Source organism: Stegodyphus dumicola, chromosome 4 (assembly GCF_044657685.1).
Source record: "Stegodyphus dumicola isolate Sdum_Otavi_A_Nest chromosome 4, ASM4465768v1".
Classification (NCBI taxonomy): Eukaryota; Metazoa; Arthropoda; class Arachnida; order Araneae; family Eresidae; genus Stegodyphus; species Stegodyphus dumicola.
The window spans coordinates 242,246,851-242,264,857 of NC_140771.1; the positions used below are offsets into that span (position 1 = coordinate 242,246,851).

At 30.3% G+C, this 18,007-nt stretch overlaps 1 protein-coding gene across 2 annotated transcripts; it reads right to left on the reverse strand.

The window, feature by feature from the left end:
* Positions 1-1,674: 1,674 nt before the first annotated feature.
* On the reverse strand, positions 1,675-15,674 carry LOC118193459 (14-3-3 protein zeta). 2 transcript variants are annotated; one of them, XM_035364553.2, is made up of 6 exons: positions 15,520-15,674; positions 14,944-15,262; positions 14,188-14,311; positions 11,368-11,531; positions 3,081-3,176; positions 1,675-2,993 (listed from the first exon to the last, which is right to left on the reverse strand). In XM_035364553.2, exons 2-6 carry the CDS (start codon positions 15,235-15,237, stop codon positions 2,934-2,936), a joined length of 738 nt encoding a protein of 245 aa, XP_035220444.1. In that variant the 5' UTR covers positions 15,238-15,262; positions 15,520-15,674; the 3' UTR covers positions 1,675-2,933. The 2 variants fall into 2 exon arrangements, with proteins under 2 accessions (XP_035220444.1, XP_035220443.1); XM_035364552.2 differs by lacking the exon at positions 11,368-11,531 and adding an exon at positions 11,570-11,733.
* Between the last annotated feature and the right edge of the window lie 2,333 nt (positions 15,675-18,007).

An 18,007-nucleotide genomic window follows, 5' to 3' on the forward strand; every position in this document is an offset into this window, starting at 1 on the left:
TCTATTAATTAGTGATCCCGTCAGATAAAGCAATAAATGCATTCTGCCCTTTAAATTTATGTTAACTAATACTACACTTGTTACATAATACTATATATCCTGCCTGGGTTTATATCTGTCTGGTGCAGGGGAAGGGGGACGTCGCGGCACGCAATGAATTGGAAGTTGATCTGTCAGCACTATCCTTATCTTCAGGGCAGATGTTTTTATTTTATTCGGCTTATAATTCCTTACTAAATGTATTTAATCTGGATACAGTCGGTCTTTGATATGATTTAAATCAAATTCCTCCTCATTATAAATATCACGAATACAAATCAAATAGTTTTCTGTTAGCAATTTTTTAATTTCGGCTATGTGTAATGCATGCACGCATTGAAAGAAATGTTTAATAAAGTAAACAAATGAATATTAAGCTTTTTTGTAAATTTTGATACCCTTTAGATCATAATTGCTCATTTTATAAATTATGGTTTCATTTTTTAATTTCTTCATGCCATCTTACCAGATTTAAACTGATGATCTATAATCCAGAATCGCCGAAGTCCCGACGAGTTTGGATTAAAGACTTTTGACTGTATATGTTTTCACACTACAAAACTGATGCTAAACAAGATCTGTTATATGAATGTTAAAACTACCAACAATTTATTCTACAGTAACTAGTCCGTGATGAGTCTTAATAGAAATTTTAAAATGCATTATTTTCGCACCAAACCTCTCCTTTGAATATAATACACAGGAAATTAGTAATATAAATTAGAAAAAATAACATTTGTCAAACATGCAAAACTTATCACTGCAATACCACACAAGATCAGTTGTTTCTTGTTATATCAAATTGAAGGACCAAGGTAAGTATTAAAACAATGTTTAATTTATTTTCCATTCTGAGGAACATCATATTCACAAAAACTTAAGCTAATGAAGGTTACTTAGCTTAAACAGGTAGCTTGTAAAAATATTAAGATGTTCTCTGCCAAATTATATTAAAGCAACCAAATCTCACCACCATGATCTTAGATCATTTTGCATATTAAGAAGTTTTCAAGACCATTCAAATGAACTAACCTTCACAGCAAAATGAACTGATAATATAAAGTTCAAATAAAAGTTGAGTACATTGCAGCATTGATAATGCCATAAATCATTCTGAATATTCTGCAAAACTGATTAAGGCATTAAGCAATAAAATTATTTAACAACACCTATTCACATTTCAATTTTATGCCCAATACAAAATTATATTTAACTTTTATTTCTGTCATACGAATTTCAGAATAAAAACTATACAGAATTTCTGCAATTAGAATATAATGTACAGGAATGATTACATATGTAAACAGATCTTCAGCATGGATCAGCAAGATCACAAAATTGTATTACACCTACATTGTCCCACTATGAAGTTCATTTATGAAAATAAACACAGAATAAATTTACTTTTATCACATCAAGGATGATTTTTTCTCATGCATTGTGTAATTACATGAAAGAACATCATGTACTTCTATTTCATTGTGCTAATGTATAAACATGAAGTTTTTAAATAAAACCTTATTTAACCTTATTAAAAATTGTTATACTTTATGTATCTAAACTAATAATGAATATTTCATAAAGTAACTGCATGTTATTTTTAAGAGAAGTTCCAAGAAATAAAAGAAAACCAAACACAAAGAAATAAAATATTTATAAAGAATAATTATACAAAGGAAGACAACTTAAAATGCTGTTGCAGATAATTAAGCTCTTTAATATTTATTAACATAATCTGAGATGTTCAAGAACTAGTATATCTAGATTTCAGAAGTATTTGTATATTCAAATGTTATAAAACCAGACCACTATCTGAGAAGTTGACAATCTTGATCATGAGATTTAAATGAATGATTTCAGTGTACAACAGTAACAAACAGAGAAAGCATCATAACTTTTTAATTATATTCTTTTAAACTGCTGAAAATTTCACATTATTTGGCTTGGTATGCAATATACAGAAAAAGTACAAATGAAGCTTTCAGCAACATTTCTAGCAGATCACGTTAGTTCAACAGACTTAAATTTATAGAAGTAGACAATTTGTTCTACACAGCATTTTATATTAAAAAAGATGCAAGCACAAGATGTATGGGATGTGACATTGCTTGAAATGCTTAAACTAATTTTGATATTACCCACTACGGCCAATAGTAGTCTTTGTTACTGATCAATTAATACCTGTTAAGACCTATTTAAAGAAATCACAACATAAACTAATACTGACCATATGGATGTACAAAATATTGAATGACATGTTTACAATTTATAAGAAATTAAAATCCCAAAGTTTAATTTTGGGCCAAACCAGAATTTAGTTTAAAAAATAACAGGATATTTTGCCACGTCACAGTCAAACTTTCAAAATAACTTAGCTATCACCACATTATACAGGGTTACTGACATAGGTTAAAAAAGTGAACTGAAGTTACATATTTGGCCATAAAATTAAACCTAGAACAGCTATTGTATAGCAAATACATGAAACTTTCTGCTGTATGGAAATTTCCAATTGTGTATTTGATCCAGACTAGGCAAGTTGTGCTCATATGAGATTGATTTCAAACAGACTGAGCACTAACTTGCAAGGTCTGGTTTGACCATAAAGAGAAAAAAAAAAAAAAAAAACCACCAGCTTTTTTTTTGTGGCTTAGTTCTGGCAAGCCCAATACTCTGCAGCAAATGATGAATGCTCAGAGAAGACACATACCACAAGGCTTTTTTCCAAATTCAAAGAATTCCGATTGAAGGCATCACTGTTAAGTTTTTAAACGTAAACTAATGATCTTCAAACAGTTTTGGGCTATGCTCAGATGGTGGTGCAATCAATAACAATTAAAGGCTTTTTGTTTGAGGCTGGGGACGTGTTCAAAATAGGTAGTGCTGCACGACTATCAGTTGTCTCCAGCTTCTGGCTGCTCTTCGCCATCACCTTGAGTATCTGATGTCCAAAGCTAAATGAAAAAGACAGAAATTATAAGAACATGTTAAAATTTCCAAATAAAAGTACCAGGAACTTTGAGATTAAAACAACACCTTACCGTTAAATTATCTCTAAGGAGCTGCATGATAAGTGTACTGTCTTTATAAGAGTCTTCATTTAGTGTGTCTAATTCTGCTATTGCATCATCAAATGCCTAAAATAATGAAAAACTAATTTATAGCAACAAAAAGAACTTAAGCAATTGTATGAAATGAAGCTAAGATTAAGATGTTCTTGAAGACAAATAATCTCCTACTCATCTCTCTACTCTAAACTGACCAACCAAAGAGATAAATATACTCCAGATTATTAAAATTATGTTTAGTCCTACTGAAATATACATTTTAAAAAATTAAACCTCTCCTTTCAAATAAATTACCATAACTTAAATATTTCTCAAGAATATAAATAATTATTTGCTCTACAACACACCAGCTAATCTTGAAAAATGAAAAAGTTTTTGCACTACATATCACTGCAACTTCAAAAAGGACTGCAAACTAATAAATTAATAACAATTTGAATTATTGAAATATTACAATTCAAAATGTATTATTAAATTTATAATAAATTCTAATGTCCCTCTATTTTTGTAATATTAAGATTTTATGCCAGAGGAAACTTAAATATGCAAGAAAGTTTCATTTCTTAAAATGATGGTAAAACATGGAAATAAAATTAAATGTACATACACTCATGCCAGTAAATTTTACGTCATTTATAGATTTAAAACAAAAATAGTTTTTAAATTAACAGTATTCCTAAAATGCTCATCAACTACATCCAATAAATTGGGACAGTTAAAAATTATGCTAAAAATCATTTGGAAATAGATTTTGCACAATTTTAAGGAAGGCTGACAGTTCAACTGATTGACAGACCACACCAGAGACTGATAATCATTTTACAGCTTATCTGTCTCTATGGTATCTTAAGCCATCTTTATCAGAAATAATGAGCTTAAATACAGGGAGAGGAGCACCCACAAATGTATCCTCTTCATTTTTATTTAATCCAAATAGTTATTGCTTTCTCATTATATCATTTCTTCATATGAATATATTTGGTGTTAACTGATACAGAAGGTTCCAGCACAACATTCTGGAAAGGCACATACCATACGAATGACTTCAAAGTCTGAATCAGTATACTTTCCTACTATATATTATATTAATTTTTCAAGTTCGAACAAAAACGTTAAAATGTCCAATTCTGCATAGCAAGTTTCTTAAAAGCTCATTTTCAGCCATATCAATGTCTTAATAAAGCAAACAATTTAAAACAATATTTCATAACAAAAGTTACCATCAATTCTGATAATTACCAACTTATTTCTGTTTATAAACATGTATTTAAAGTATGTGTATGGATACATAAGTATTATGATCATGTTTAAATATATCTCAATATCATGCAAAAACATTTTTAAATCTATTGAGAGGGAGACGGCAAATAACTTCCAAAGAAAATACTGAAGAATATTATGAAAAACACATTATCAAATACCCTAAATATTTAAATAGTTATGCTATGATAGTATGTACTAATTCAACAGTTATTTGCTTTTCATGCATGCTTCTTTTGATAACAGCTGAATTGCAATTATGCACATTTTAATTAGCATTCTATTACTGAACATTATAACAACATTTCCACCACTATTCATTTGAAATTGCATTTCTTTTTAAACTAATGTATTTTTATACAATGTAATTACATACGGGTCATATATCACTGAAAACAATTTCAAGTTATCAACTGAATGTTTTATGTGATGCTACAAGACTGGAAAACAAAACCACACCGACTGTAAAATGCATTTGCTTTTACAGTGAACAATTATATTACAGTAAGATGCTTGTTAATTATCTACTACATAATGTTATTCAGGGTATTATTTATGCATTTCAATGTATTTCAGACCTTAAAAAAGGAACAAAGAAAACTACACCGATTTAGAAACTAACAGCAACAATAGCAATATATTCAATTGAAATTCATAATTTTATTTCTATAATGATTAAAATAATGATAGTAACATTTTAATTCAGCGCATGAAACATTGCTGCAAAATATTCAGCGGAAAGGGAAGGGAATAAAAAATAACAGGTCCTATGAAAATCTGACCAACCTAGAAATATGAAAAAACAGGATATTCAGACCCACAGAAACCAGGCATTTCCAGGAGTATTGTACATACCATGAACTCCAAAATTGATTTAAATTTGCTTTATTGCATATGATTTAGTTTATTCAACTACTGATATGATTTTAAACAGATTATTTAATTACATACTCTGAATTTCACGTTCTTCAGCCAATTTTATTTGTTTTCTTACACTTTTATACAGAGAAAATTTCAAGGAGGGAAAGCTTTAATTTATCAAAACACTTTTAAATATCACAAAAATAAAATTATTCACAATCCCCCTCCCCCATTTCATGTTCCGAAATGGCCAACTGACTACATAAAGATATCCAAGATTAAATAGAGATATTCAGCAATTGACGATTTGATTGAATATTAATGTGAAATTTTTAAAATATCAATAGTTTGAATTAGTATCCAGATCATAAATTTATTACTGAAGATTATTAGTGATGGAAGAATGAAAGGTCGTTATAAGAATCAGGATTCAGAAACGTGTGCAGGCATGTATGCAAGTGTTCCCATGTGTATGTGCACACATTCATTCCTGATCTCATCATGACAGCATAATAGTACCAATTGAAATCTTGAATAATTTAAATAATGTAAACTTCACAAATTCCATATGTTCAATTTAATAATTTTATTGACAAAAACACCAATAGTCTAAAAATTAAAAAAGTTTTGGTTATCTACCTGGAGATGCACTGAAAAACAAGGAGATTTGGCAGCTGCAAGACAGTGATAAAGATCAAAATTGGATTTTTCCTTTTTTAACAACCCAACCCTTTTTAGAAATGGCTACCAATTTGTGCACATGTGCAATGTTTTTTCAGTTGTTAATTAAGCATGTGTATCCCCCTTGGCAAAAAACCAGCAATTACTTTCTTTTGTACGCCTACGTGGTTCTAGTTTCTCTACGTATTGGAAGGTGTTTTTTAAAATAAATATTTAACAATGAAAAGCTAACATGCTTAATGCACCCTTGATTGGGAGAAAACTATGCTGCAGCCAGAAATTTGCCTATGGGGATCAACGAAAAATCAAAACAAAAGAGAGACATCACATATCATATGCCCAGCAAAATTAGTGTTCAAACTTCACGTTTAGTAATACTGTTTTCACAAACATTTAACATTTGGTAAGAAATTACATTCCTTAAACCAGGGATGGGCAAACTATGACATGGGGAACAGAATTTTAATTTGCCAGTGCGAGGCAAATTAAAAGAAATATACATCCATCTTCTTTTCTACTTCACATTTAAATATTTTTTCCTTCCTTTTTTTCAAAGGACTGATGATCTTTTTACTTTCTCTATTTTTGTTCTACAAAACATAAACGGACAGAAATAACAAGCACAGACAGCTTTTAATCAGTAAAGTGTTAAGGGCAGAAGTTCTTCGTTAGTTATAGCTGTAGATTGCCGCCACCAAGCGTTATCTCTTTCTTGTGGAGCGGAACATATGGAAATCCAATATAGGTAAATTAGACCTGTTAGAAAAAACTTAAATCTGTTTGCTGGGCATCTAGCTAAGAACGACTTGCTCATTTCCCGAGGTTAAATGAAGAATTGTGAAGATGGCTTGAAAAAAACTTCATTTTGAGTTCGAACAAAGATTTCAGTGCCATTCAAACAGAATTGGATATTTTTACCATGCCTTTCAACATAAATTATGAAGCAGTGAGGTCAGTTTGCAACTTGAATTAATTGAGTTGCAATCTAACAATCATCTCAAGCAAATGTTTCTAAATATGCCAAAGTTAGTTTTACAAATCATTCTCGAAAGTAAGTTTCCCAAATTTAACATCTCATGCCCAGAGAATCGGTGTTATGTTTCCCTCATCTTATATATGTGAACAAGTGTTTTCAACTAAGTCTTAGAAAGAATTATTCCAGAAGTATACTGACAGACGGGCATTTAGTCTCGTTCCTTAGAATCCATACATCTCAATTCAAACCTCAATATAAGAATTTTTTTAAATGAAAGCAAAGTTTGATTTATCTCATTAACATTTATCTCATTGTAATATTGCATATTGTTTTTAGAAAAATTTATCTTGGCCCGCCAAAAAAAAAAAAAAAAAAAATCCCCCCCCCGCCCCCAATTTTTGCCAGTCACCAGAAAAGTTGCCCATCCTCGCCTTTAACAACAACAACAAAAAAAAAAAAAAAAGCTAGAGCTGACTGCCATGACACAGAAGTGAAAATGTGTTGATGCTGATATTATGTTGAATACACGATTCTAAGTGGAAATGAATAATAGAAAAAGTCTAAACTACGAAGTCCATTTTGTAGATTATGCAGCATGTAAGGGTTAGTGGTCTTTGAAAAACTGATTTTACAAATTACTTCCTAAAACAAATCTCTTCCCCACACAAGTCACACATAAATTTTTTTTTAAGATTCTATTGTTTTCCTAAACAATATGGTTAACATGTGTTAGTAACTTCGAATAAATTATTATTTACGCTCAGTGGCAAGCTTTAATAAAGTTTGAATAATTTAGTATGCCTCGCTCTTTTCAAATTAATTTAAAAAAAAAAAAGCACATACATACCTTGTTAAGTCAGTATAATTTTATTTTATAACACAAAATAGAAATAAAATTCTTAAAATTCCATTAAAATAGTCTTAACAGGTGAACTGCATAATGAAATTTTCAAACGGCAAATTTTCAGGAGACAGGGGAGTTGAATATAATATTTGTAAAAAGTAAAAGAATTGGAATATATTAACGTGTTTCTCAATCTGTGGTTCTTGAAAAATTAATGTTATATGTTAATGTAATGTAATCTTTAGTTCTGTTAAATGAACAGGAAAATGTATCTCACGTACTGGAACTGAATGAAAAGTTTTAAAATGAATTCTAATGTCATCACCAAAACAGTAATTTTTATGATCAATCAAGCATCTAAACAGAATACTAATGAGGAACAATCTACATTAATAAACTTATGCATAATTTGTGAACAAAATAATTAAAACTTTAGCAGAATTGAGGTAAGAAAAATAGATAAATATATTCCTAAGTTATATTAAAAAATGAGCAGGTTGGCAGAAGTACAACATTAAAAGCCAAACCAAAAATTCCTGTAAAGAAATAGAACACTTCAGGCTATTAAACAGAGTATAAATTAAAAAACTATTAAAAAACACCCCATATCAGGTGTGATGAGATTTGGGCCTTACTCAATTTAAATAAACAGTAATTCAATGTCTTAATATACAACAATTGCATTTTAATATATATAAACTTAATTTTGGAACAATCGTTTACTACATGCATTTTGTTAAACATCTCTAAATTCCCACACATTTACCATCTCATTAGCAGAGTTACTTTTATATTAATAAAAACATGCACTAAGTAAAAAACCCTTATTACATTATAAAAGCTATTCCTTCAGCTTTAATCCAATCCATTTCAAATAAATGTAAGCATTTGATGTAAGCATATTAATCAACTGCATAATCTAATTACACAGATACATATAAAACGATATTTCTTATTATATCATGCATATTATAACTTACGATTATTGCATAAAGACATTTTTATGTCAACATAATTATTACATTATTTCTTACATTAATATTTATTATACATGTACAAAAAAGTCGGGGAGGGGGGGGATCCAGTTTGCAATATCCTCAACACCTACCAATATAGAACTAAGAGCAAATGTGATAGCCAAAAGCTTACACCGGTTTTCTGTGTAAACTTACCATAATATCCTAAAAATCTATAAAATCACAATACACCTAACAGTGAAATTTTGTCCAAATTCATACTTCAGCATTATCTCTTCCAATTCATTCACAAGGTATAAAATTACAATTGTTTAAAAGCATGTAGATCCAAAAAACATTTTTATTTCTGAATTCTAACAATGCAATACAAAGTGCTGGAATATTCAATGAAAAAATACTCAAAAATATTCATAAGATTGTCCAACTTTAACTTGCATTTAAAAAGTATTTCAGTTTACAAAATAACATACATTTAAATCTTAATTTTTTTTTCTTACATAAATTACAATTTAAATACAAAGAAGCATCATTTACACATTATTTCAACTAGGTCCCAATTCAATCCTATTTATTTTAATAATAAAATATTTCTTATAAACATCTCAGAACTTCAGTTATACACCGCGTTTTGACTTACTGCACTGGTTTTATATTTCGCAGTCTCACTTTTCAAATAATTTTCTCAGAAATGTGGACAGAAGAAGGAAACAAAAGACTTGAGTTTTCAGTCTGGTACAGGCATTAAAAAACTAGCTAATGAATTGAGGGGATACTTGCAAGGGAAAAACAGATGATTTTATTTTAAACAGGATGCTGTGTTAAGTAAACACGAAAGAAATAGATGCCAAGTAGATATTTTTGTGACGGATGTTTATGACAAAAAAGTTGAAGAAAGAGCAGAAACCCGTGGACAGTCCACTTCAAAGAAACTGCATGTTCAAGATGTAAAGTTTCCCCCAACATCGAAGCCAGAAGTCAAAAGAATAACACTTCAATTAAATGTGAAGAAGCCTGCTTTTCAAATGGATGGCTGCATAAATTTAAACTGCAATATAGAATCTAATCCCTTAATAAACAGATAATCAAAAATATTCCACCTAGTCACTTGAGAAGGGTTTTAAGAATTTTTATTTATCAAAATAGATGGATATAAATTAACACATTTTTAATGTTGATAAAACTTCTCTTATGCCTGCAAAAGCCCTAGCTTTCAAAGGTGACCAGTGTCATGGAACTAAAGAATGTCTCGCTGCTACTTACTGCAAATACTGTTGGCATGGAAAAGATAAACTCCTTAAAGTTATAGGAAAATCACAAAACTCAGGTGCTTCAAAAATGTTAAAACTACCATTATAATACAGTTACCAAGCAAATAAAGTATGATGACTATAGGCAATACCAAAACCATAAAATTTTTACTTTCTAAGGATCTGTATACTGCTCACTGTCACATAGCAGATTCGCAAAACGTGAAAGTTTTCTTTCTGGAAAACTGCACTATGTATTACAAGCTTTAGGTCAAGGCGTCATTAAGAACTTGAAACATTCTACTGCCAAAAGTTGATTCAAATAGCTCTTCAAAACATAAGTATATTTTTGAGGTTATAAATATTTGATTTCACCCAGAGCTCAAGCAAAACTAAAAACCATTCAAAATTGCTCCATTAAGAAGGTATTTTTGAACCGAAGATAAAAGTGCTGACGATAATAATAAAACTACGATTATTTACGGAGACTTGAAAACTACTAGGATTGGACATTACAATCGAGGAACATGTAAACTACGATGCAACGTAATGAACGGATTGAAAACATTTTACCAGATGAACATTTAAATAGTGGAGATGAAGAACAAAGAAATGATTGCACCTTTTCAAAATGGTCTACTGCACCAACACCCTCAGAAATTTCTTTGTGTGCAATAATTCAAGGAAGAAAACATTTCGAGAACTGATAGCAATTTGCTTAAGATTCAGAATCAAAAAGACATATCAGATTTTCTTTAAAAGTTACATTTTACTTTTTTGTTCTTTGAAAAAATGTTACTTATTCAAGATGGTAATTCAAATAAGTTACGACTTTTTTTGTCAATTTTATGATTTACGATACAACCGTCATAAACTTTCATTCTTATAATTTTACAAATACTAAGTTTTTTTCGATATTTTAAAAATTTAATTTACAACACATTCTTTGAATTGTTTAAATTATTAACATTAAATATTTATTTAAAATAATAATTTTAAATTTCAACATGTTAATATTTTAAGCAATAAAATCATGCAACATCAGTAACAGGTTAGTCTCAAAATGATGCAGCCAATATACGTTTCATATCGTGAAGTTTTGTTCGTTTTTGTCATCTGCGAATGGTCCCTCGAAAGACGCATGAACAGCTCTCTACTACACACATTTTCATGGATTTCCGTTTAGGTCCAATCACTATTTTTACTATATTTACTGACAACCAGCACAGATATTTTTATGCTAGTTAACATTTTTCTAACAAGCTAAGTTACCTGGAAAAGTACAATTCTGATTCGCAAAAAGCAAATGGTCCGAAATTTATCAGGAAACTAAAATATTTGCATGCAAGTGTTATCTTTGATTAGTAAGCATTGTTAGAAGATAAACACTGCATGCATATAAAACATTCATTACCTGCTTTGCAAGGTGACAAGCACGGTCGGGAGCATTCAGTATTTCAAAATAAAATACCGAAAAGTTCAAAGCCAATCCCAATCGAATGGGATGAGTTGGCTGCATTTTATTTTTACTGATATCAAAAGCTTCCTGGTAAGATTTCTGAGATTCCTCAACAACACCTAAAAAACAAAGAGCAGGATTAATTTATGTATCATACCTGTTTTGCTAACTGGCAAGCTTTGTCTGGAGAATTCAATATTTCAAAATAAAATACTGAAAAGTTCAAGGCAAGCCCCAAACGTATAGGATGAGTTGGCTGCATTTTATTTTTACTGATGTCAAATGCCTCTTGGTAAGCCTTCTGTGATTCTTCGACAACACCTGAATACAGAACGCAAGCATGAAGTATATTATAGTTAAAATAATCAAAACAAAAACAGCTATATAAAGATTGCTTCAAGACGCTATTTAAGTATTCTCAAATAATTTACCCAAATTACTGAAGCATAACTATGTATTACCATGCACACTTTTTTTCTCAGAATGGCTTACAGATACAAAAGTGGCCTAACCGGTGACAATGATTACACTATATCACACAATTAAAGCTTATTTCTCAAGTTAATAGCCAAAAACAAATTAAAAATTTCATAATTCTAATTCCTTAATATTTCAAAAAGACCACATATAAAGAATAAATCTTCATAATTAACAGATGCTTATGTATTAAAATTGCACAATTCATAAAAATACTGCATACAATTAAATTTTTACAACAATCTTGTAAAATGAAAGGACTGATACATTTTACATTCTTCACCTAAAAAAGGTAATACTGCATATTCCAAAAATTTCGTCTTTATCCTGTTAACCTCTTTGGGTATGCAATTAAAAGACTATTTATTGAAATATAACTATATTCTAATACTTTGCCGATTTTCTTTTTCTACACGCAGTTAATTCAGCAGGTTTGATGTTCTATTCGGCACTGTAAACTAGAAATATAAAAGAATGAAATTTTTCATCATATACACGAGATCCTAAAAAATATCAGCATAAAATTCTTTATCACATATGCAAGATCCTAAGTAATATCTGGAAACTGAAAAATTAGTAACATAACAGCTAACCACCTGATATGGCTAGACAGAATAAATCAAATTTAAAAGCATATCAAGGCATTATAAAATACCTTCAAAAACTTAACCTGAAATAAAATAACAGATGGAAGGACCAACATATTTTAAAATATTGCCTCTCGAAATTAGTGCACATATCTACACTGGCACAAATTTCCTATTATTAACAAGATGCTATTTTAATACTGAATTTTTAAAATGATTACAGCTAATAATTCTTAAATTTTACCTGCAAGTTAAAAGACAGTCTTACTATACAACTTAAACTTATAAAGGCAAATATTAACTACAGCATTATGAAAAGCCATATGTTTTATGTATACAGCCTAGCTTTTAAAGGATTGGATCATTTAATTATGGCAAAGCACACAAGGGCTATCTGCCTAAAGGGAGAGATGCCCTTGTGGAGGACTTTCTAAGGGAAACTGGCTCGTATACGCACTACACATGGGGAAAACCACAAAAAACGCCCATGCAGCCAGCCCGTTCGCGGGATTCGAACCTCGGATTGAACTACCTGTATTCAGCATCTTTACCGCTCGGCCGCTGGTGAGCCCTACCTTTTAAAGACACAAAAGATGGACAACTTCAAAGCTATATATATATGTTCCACATACTTTTAAATTACATATACATATTTTTAACATACCCAGTTCATAAGTAACGATAAGTCCATTTTCCCCCATAACTGCCTTCCAAAAAATCTGCTTGGGCCAAAAGCATATTTTTTTCGATAAGTCCATTTTCCCCCATAACTGCCTTCCAAAAAATCTGCTTGGGCCAAAAGCATATTTTTTATTACATTTTTTGATATTTAGCTTGCTGAGAAATATTAAGCTAATTAAGTGAAAAAATCACTTATTCCGGCTATAGACAAAAAGAGATTATATACAGAAGCATTTCCAGAAAACTAATAATTCATGCACAAGAAATATTAAAAGTGCAAAAAAGCCCAGAATTTTTGTTACATCAATAAAAACTAAGAAACTATATGACAGCATATTTAAATATTACACACCAACTGGGATTTTTGGAGACTAACTGGGATTTCATTTTACAATGTTATGTAATGAATGACATATTATAATTACATTCGCAGCTAGTTTTCACATGTGGAAACTTATTAGCAATATGCTTTAGTAGAAACATTGTGTTTACCTAGCATTTCGCAACTAAAACCGCAAATCAAAATGCTCAACTGAAGACCGCATTAATTCACAAGTACTGTTAAGACACCTAAGAACAATTTTATGAATTAACATAAAAATCCCCATCCTCTATTGTAATGCTTAAAATAAATTAATTCAAACTTATTATTGGGTAAAATATGAGTATTAAAAATCGCATTCTTTCTAAAAATTTAATTTTGCACCTGCATAATATTTTCAGTGCTATAAAATTAAACAGTGTTATCCTTCATTACTAACAGCTATTTTGCTGATGATTAAAGACAAAACTTTATTCGTTGCACATAATTTTGCAATTTACCAAGAAATTCCTCAAAAACACATGGTTCAACAGACTGAAAAAGGGATATCTGAATTTTCAGTTTTCTACTACAATTAAGTTTCAACAGAAACTTAACTCAGCTGTTGTAGAACACCAAGGATATCAATTACAATCAATATTAATTAATATATATTAAATGTCTAGACTTTTTTATAATACACTTCTAAGAAAAGAAAAATTAACTTACTGTTTTTTTGATCTCCAGTGGCAACTTCTGCTAAGTACCTGTAATAGTCACCCTTCATTTTCAGATAAAAAACTTTGCTCTCAGCATTGCTCGCTTTTGGGATAAGGAAATTATCTAGCAAGCCCTATTGAGAATTTACAGAAGTTTACACAAAATAATGCAAACAATGTTATTAAATAACAGAATAAAATACTTAACATAACACTAACACGTTAGAATGTTACTTTCTCTTGAAAGAGAAACTGCAAGCATTAAAATATTTTAGCTAAGCCTATTATTACATAAAAGTTTTCACATAATGACTGACCATTACAGGAAAAATCTATGCAGCACAGATACAACCTGTTCGCAAACAAATTATTCAAATGTAAAATAAATGCTTTAAGGGTATTACTAGCGAAATATACTAATTTCATAATTATGTATTATACAAATTTTTTAACTTACGCACTAGAAGAAAAGTATCCAAATTCAAAATTGATCACAGGGTTCAACTCAAATCTTGATAACTTCAATCTACAACTAGTTCCTCAATATAAAATATTAACTGTAGTGCTATTAACTATTTTACATGCAAATAAAAGATGATAAAGAATCACAAAATAACATTTTTGGAACTTGTAAGTAGTCAAAACTGGAATTAAACCGAAACTTTCCACAACATATACTTCGGATACATTCGACTTAAATTTATCTGAAAAAGCTCTTAATGATAAATATATATTAATTTTAAATTTAGGAAATGTTATTACTTACTAAAACATCATAGCAGATCTCTCTCAACTCTTTTTCAACTTTCTCACGATATTCCTTGGCCATTTGTTGCTTCTTTTCACTGCCTTCTGTTTTCTGCTCTATACTGGAAATTACTCTCCATGAACTTCTTCGAGCACCAACCACATTTTTGTAGGCTACGGACAAAAGATTCCTCTCTTCATTGCTGAGCTCCACTCCAGTTTCCGTCACTTGTTTCATAGCCGAAGCCATATCATCGTAACGTTCAGCTTGTTCGGCCAACTTAGCCCTCTGCACCAATTCATCTTTATCCATTTTGAACGTAAGAGTTTATTAAACACTGAAAAAAGACACAAAAATAAGATATAACAGAAGGTTTTTCAGACAGGTTTGGAATCCAACCGGTGCACTGCTGCAAGCACTAACACAAAGATGGCGGAAATGGAACACGAGAAAGGTTGAGCGACGACCTTCGCGCACTTTTATAGATGTGCGCAAGCTCGTTAAGATTATATTAAACTACAAAAATATACCTTAAATTTACTGAAAAAAAAATTAGCAATTTAACATCGAAAACTTTGATTCAAAAGTATTTACCAGCTAACGAAGAATCCCTGCGATGTCAAGTTAACGCCGGTCGATGCTTTCTCTTTATACGGGGATACACATGTAAGCGAAAGGACCGTGACGTCAGCCGTTGCTCAGCAACAGCAGCACGCTCGAAATTACCGTGGGCTAATGGAAAGCTCTTTCTTGAATTCCAGAATTTCACTCAACTTCATTCCGCAAAATATAATACTTACTCAAAAAGGCCAATTAAAATTTAGAAGCGTATATTTTAAGTAAACTGATGTTGTTAAGTTGGACGTATTGTCTAACTTAAATTCTTTATCTTTTTTTGTTTACTTTGCTTGTATTTTAACGGTAAAAACGTCTTCAATTAATTTAAAAGAAGGTATTAAGTGTAAAATGTTAAGGGATTAATTTCTACAATTTAACTAAGGATTATTAAAATAAAGATATCTTAGAGGTTTTCCTCACTTTGAAAGAAGAAAATCATAGGATTTTTTTAAATATATATTAAAGAAATATAAATAAAAAATACTTTCAATAATGAACGATAATTTTTCTAGAGGAGAAATAGGAAGAATGTGCATACAAAAGATACATTCTGAAATATTTATGCAAGTATAATCTTTTAAGTTTTGATTCGGGTAATGCAAAGGTCAAATCAAAGACCGAATGGATAGGACTGTTAACCACCGGTAGTTCGGTCTGGTTTCAAATACCATCAAATACTGGCTGAAAGCATAGGCCGGTGGTCAACAGTCAACAGTGTATTCGTGCTAACTTTATGTGTTGCACTAAATAGGGCTTCGTTAACACAAAATTGCCAGAACTGCTTTTTCAGGATACCTTAAGCTACATATGAAACAAGAGGCTATTGAATATTCACAGAAGATTAATGGGCAGGTTCTAGATTATCCTGCATACATCCCAGATCTCTCAAAAGTTTTGAGAACGAAACTTTAGTATAGACTAAAAGATGGAAAATGTCATATCCATTACTCATCCATCTTTCAGAAGAAGTTCTTTAACTTGTGTTTGAGAGGATGGTGTAATGTAAGGCTAGGAAATCATGCAAAAATCCCTTTTTCGATAAGAAAAGTTATACTTAATCTCAGACCCTTAGTGAATAAAAACTGTTAATGAACTTACAAAATAATCTTTGTAATTCTTAATTATTGCTCACATTTCAGTTGTAACAATTACTCAGATCTTCATTTAATTTTTGTTTTTCCAATAACAGAAATCATGAATGATGTGAAACTTACAATAACTAATAAAAATAAATACAAATTGACAAGATATATATATATATATCCAATTTAATGTTTATGCATGTTTCAAAATTTTTACTCTGCTTACCAGAAAACTCACTGAGAAACGTAAAAAAAAAAAAAAAAAAAAAAAAAAAAAAAAAAAAATTAATACTTTTTTTTTAATTGATTTGGGTTAATTCCGATTCAAGATAACTGAAGACATGAAACCTTTATTCCATTCTGAATCTGGCATATCCAAAACAGTTTTTTAAAGTACCGGGGGGGGGTAAGCAAAAGAATCTATAAGCAAACTGTTCTTCATAAGCAGGCACACCAATTAAATATTATCTTAAATAATGGTATTTCCAACCAGTATAAATCATATTACCAAACAACTAGTTAAATCTATTATTAAATCATGAAGAAATGAAGAATCTTACGTGTGTATGTTTGTTCCTAGTACACGCACAGTTCTTCTCCGGAATATGTGTACCTCAAGCTTGTATTTGTTAGTCCAAAGGGGCTTTGTTCCTGAAGGACTATTGTTTTCGTTTTGCGATTTTGCGTCGGACTCATAAACGTCGGTTCACTTTTCAAACTGTTGCCACAAAATGTTAGAGTCCTGCATTATATTTGAAGAAATTAAATAATGAAAAATCTGCTTAAATGATTGTCTATTTCTCGCATTGTGATAAAACAATGGTACATAGAGCCATCGAATTTTGAATGACGAAATCCTACTGCGAATATGGGCATCTGAAATTCCAAATTTGGAATTTGTTTTATGATAGATTTTATATTTTGTAAAACTTTAACGAATTTTTGATTTACAAACTCAATGCTTTAAAAGCGAGAAATGGCAACGTTATATTTAAAAAAAAAATACTTTTATCTCCAGCTCGCGACACTGTGTATATCGGAAATTCTAAAGATATGCTTAATTTAACATTATTTTGCGATATTGCTCTTGAACTGAATTTTATGGTTTAAGTGCAAAGAACATGATATTTAATAAATAAAGGTAACACTCAAAACGTTAAAAAAACGCCCCTTTGGACGTAATTTAAAATCTGAAACATTTCAGATTTTTTTTTTTTTTTAATTTATTTATTTAATATTTGTGCCTAATTAATGACATTTTGATTAACAAGCTGGATGATTTAAAAGCAAATTGCTGCCATCCGGCTAAGCGTAAAATATTTATGTTTCAAATTTAATTTGAAAATTATGCGATTTGAAGGAAATATGATGCCACTCGGAAA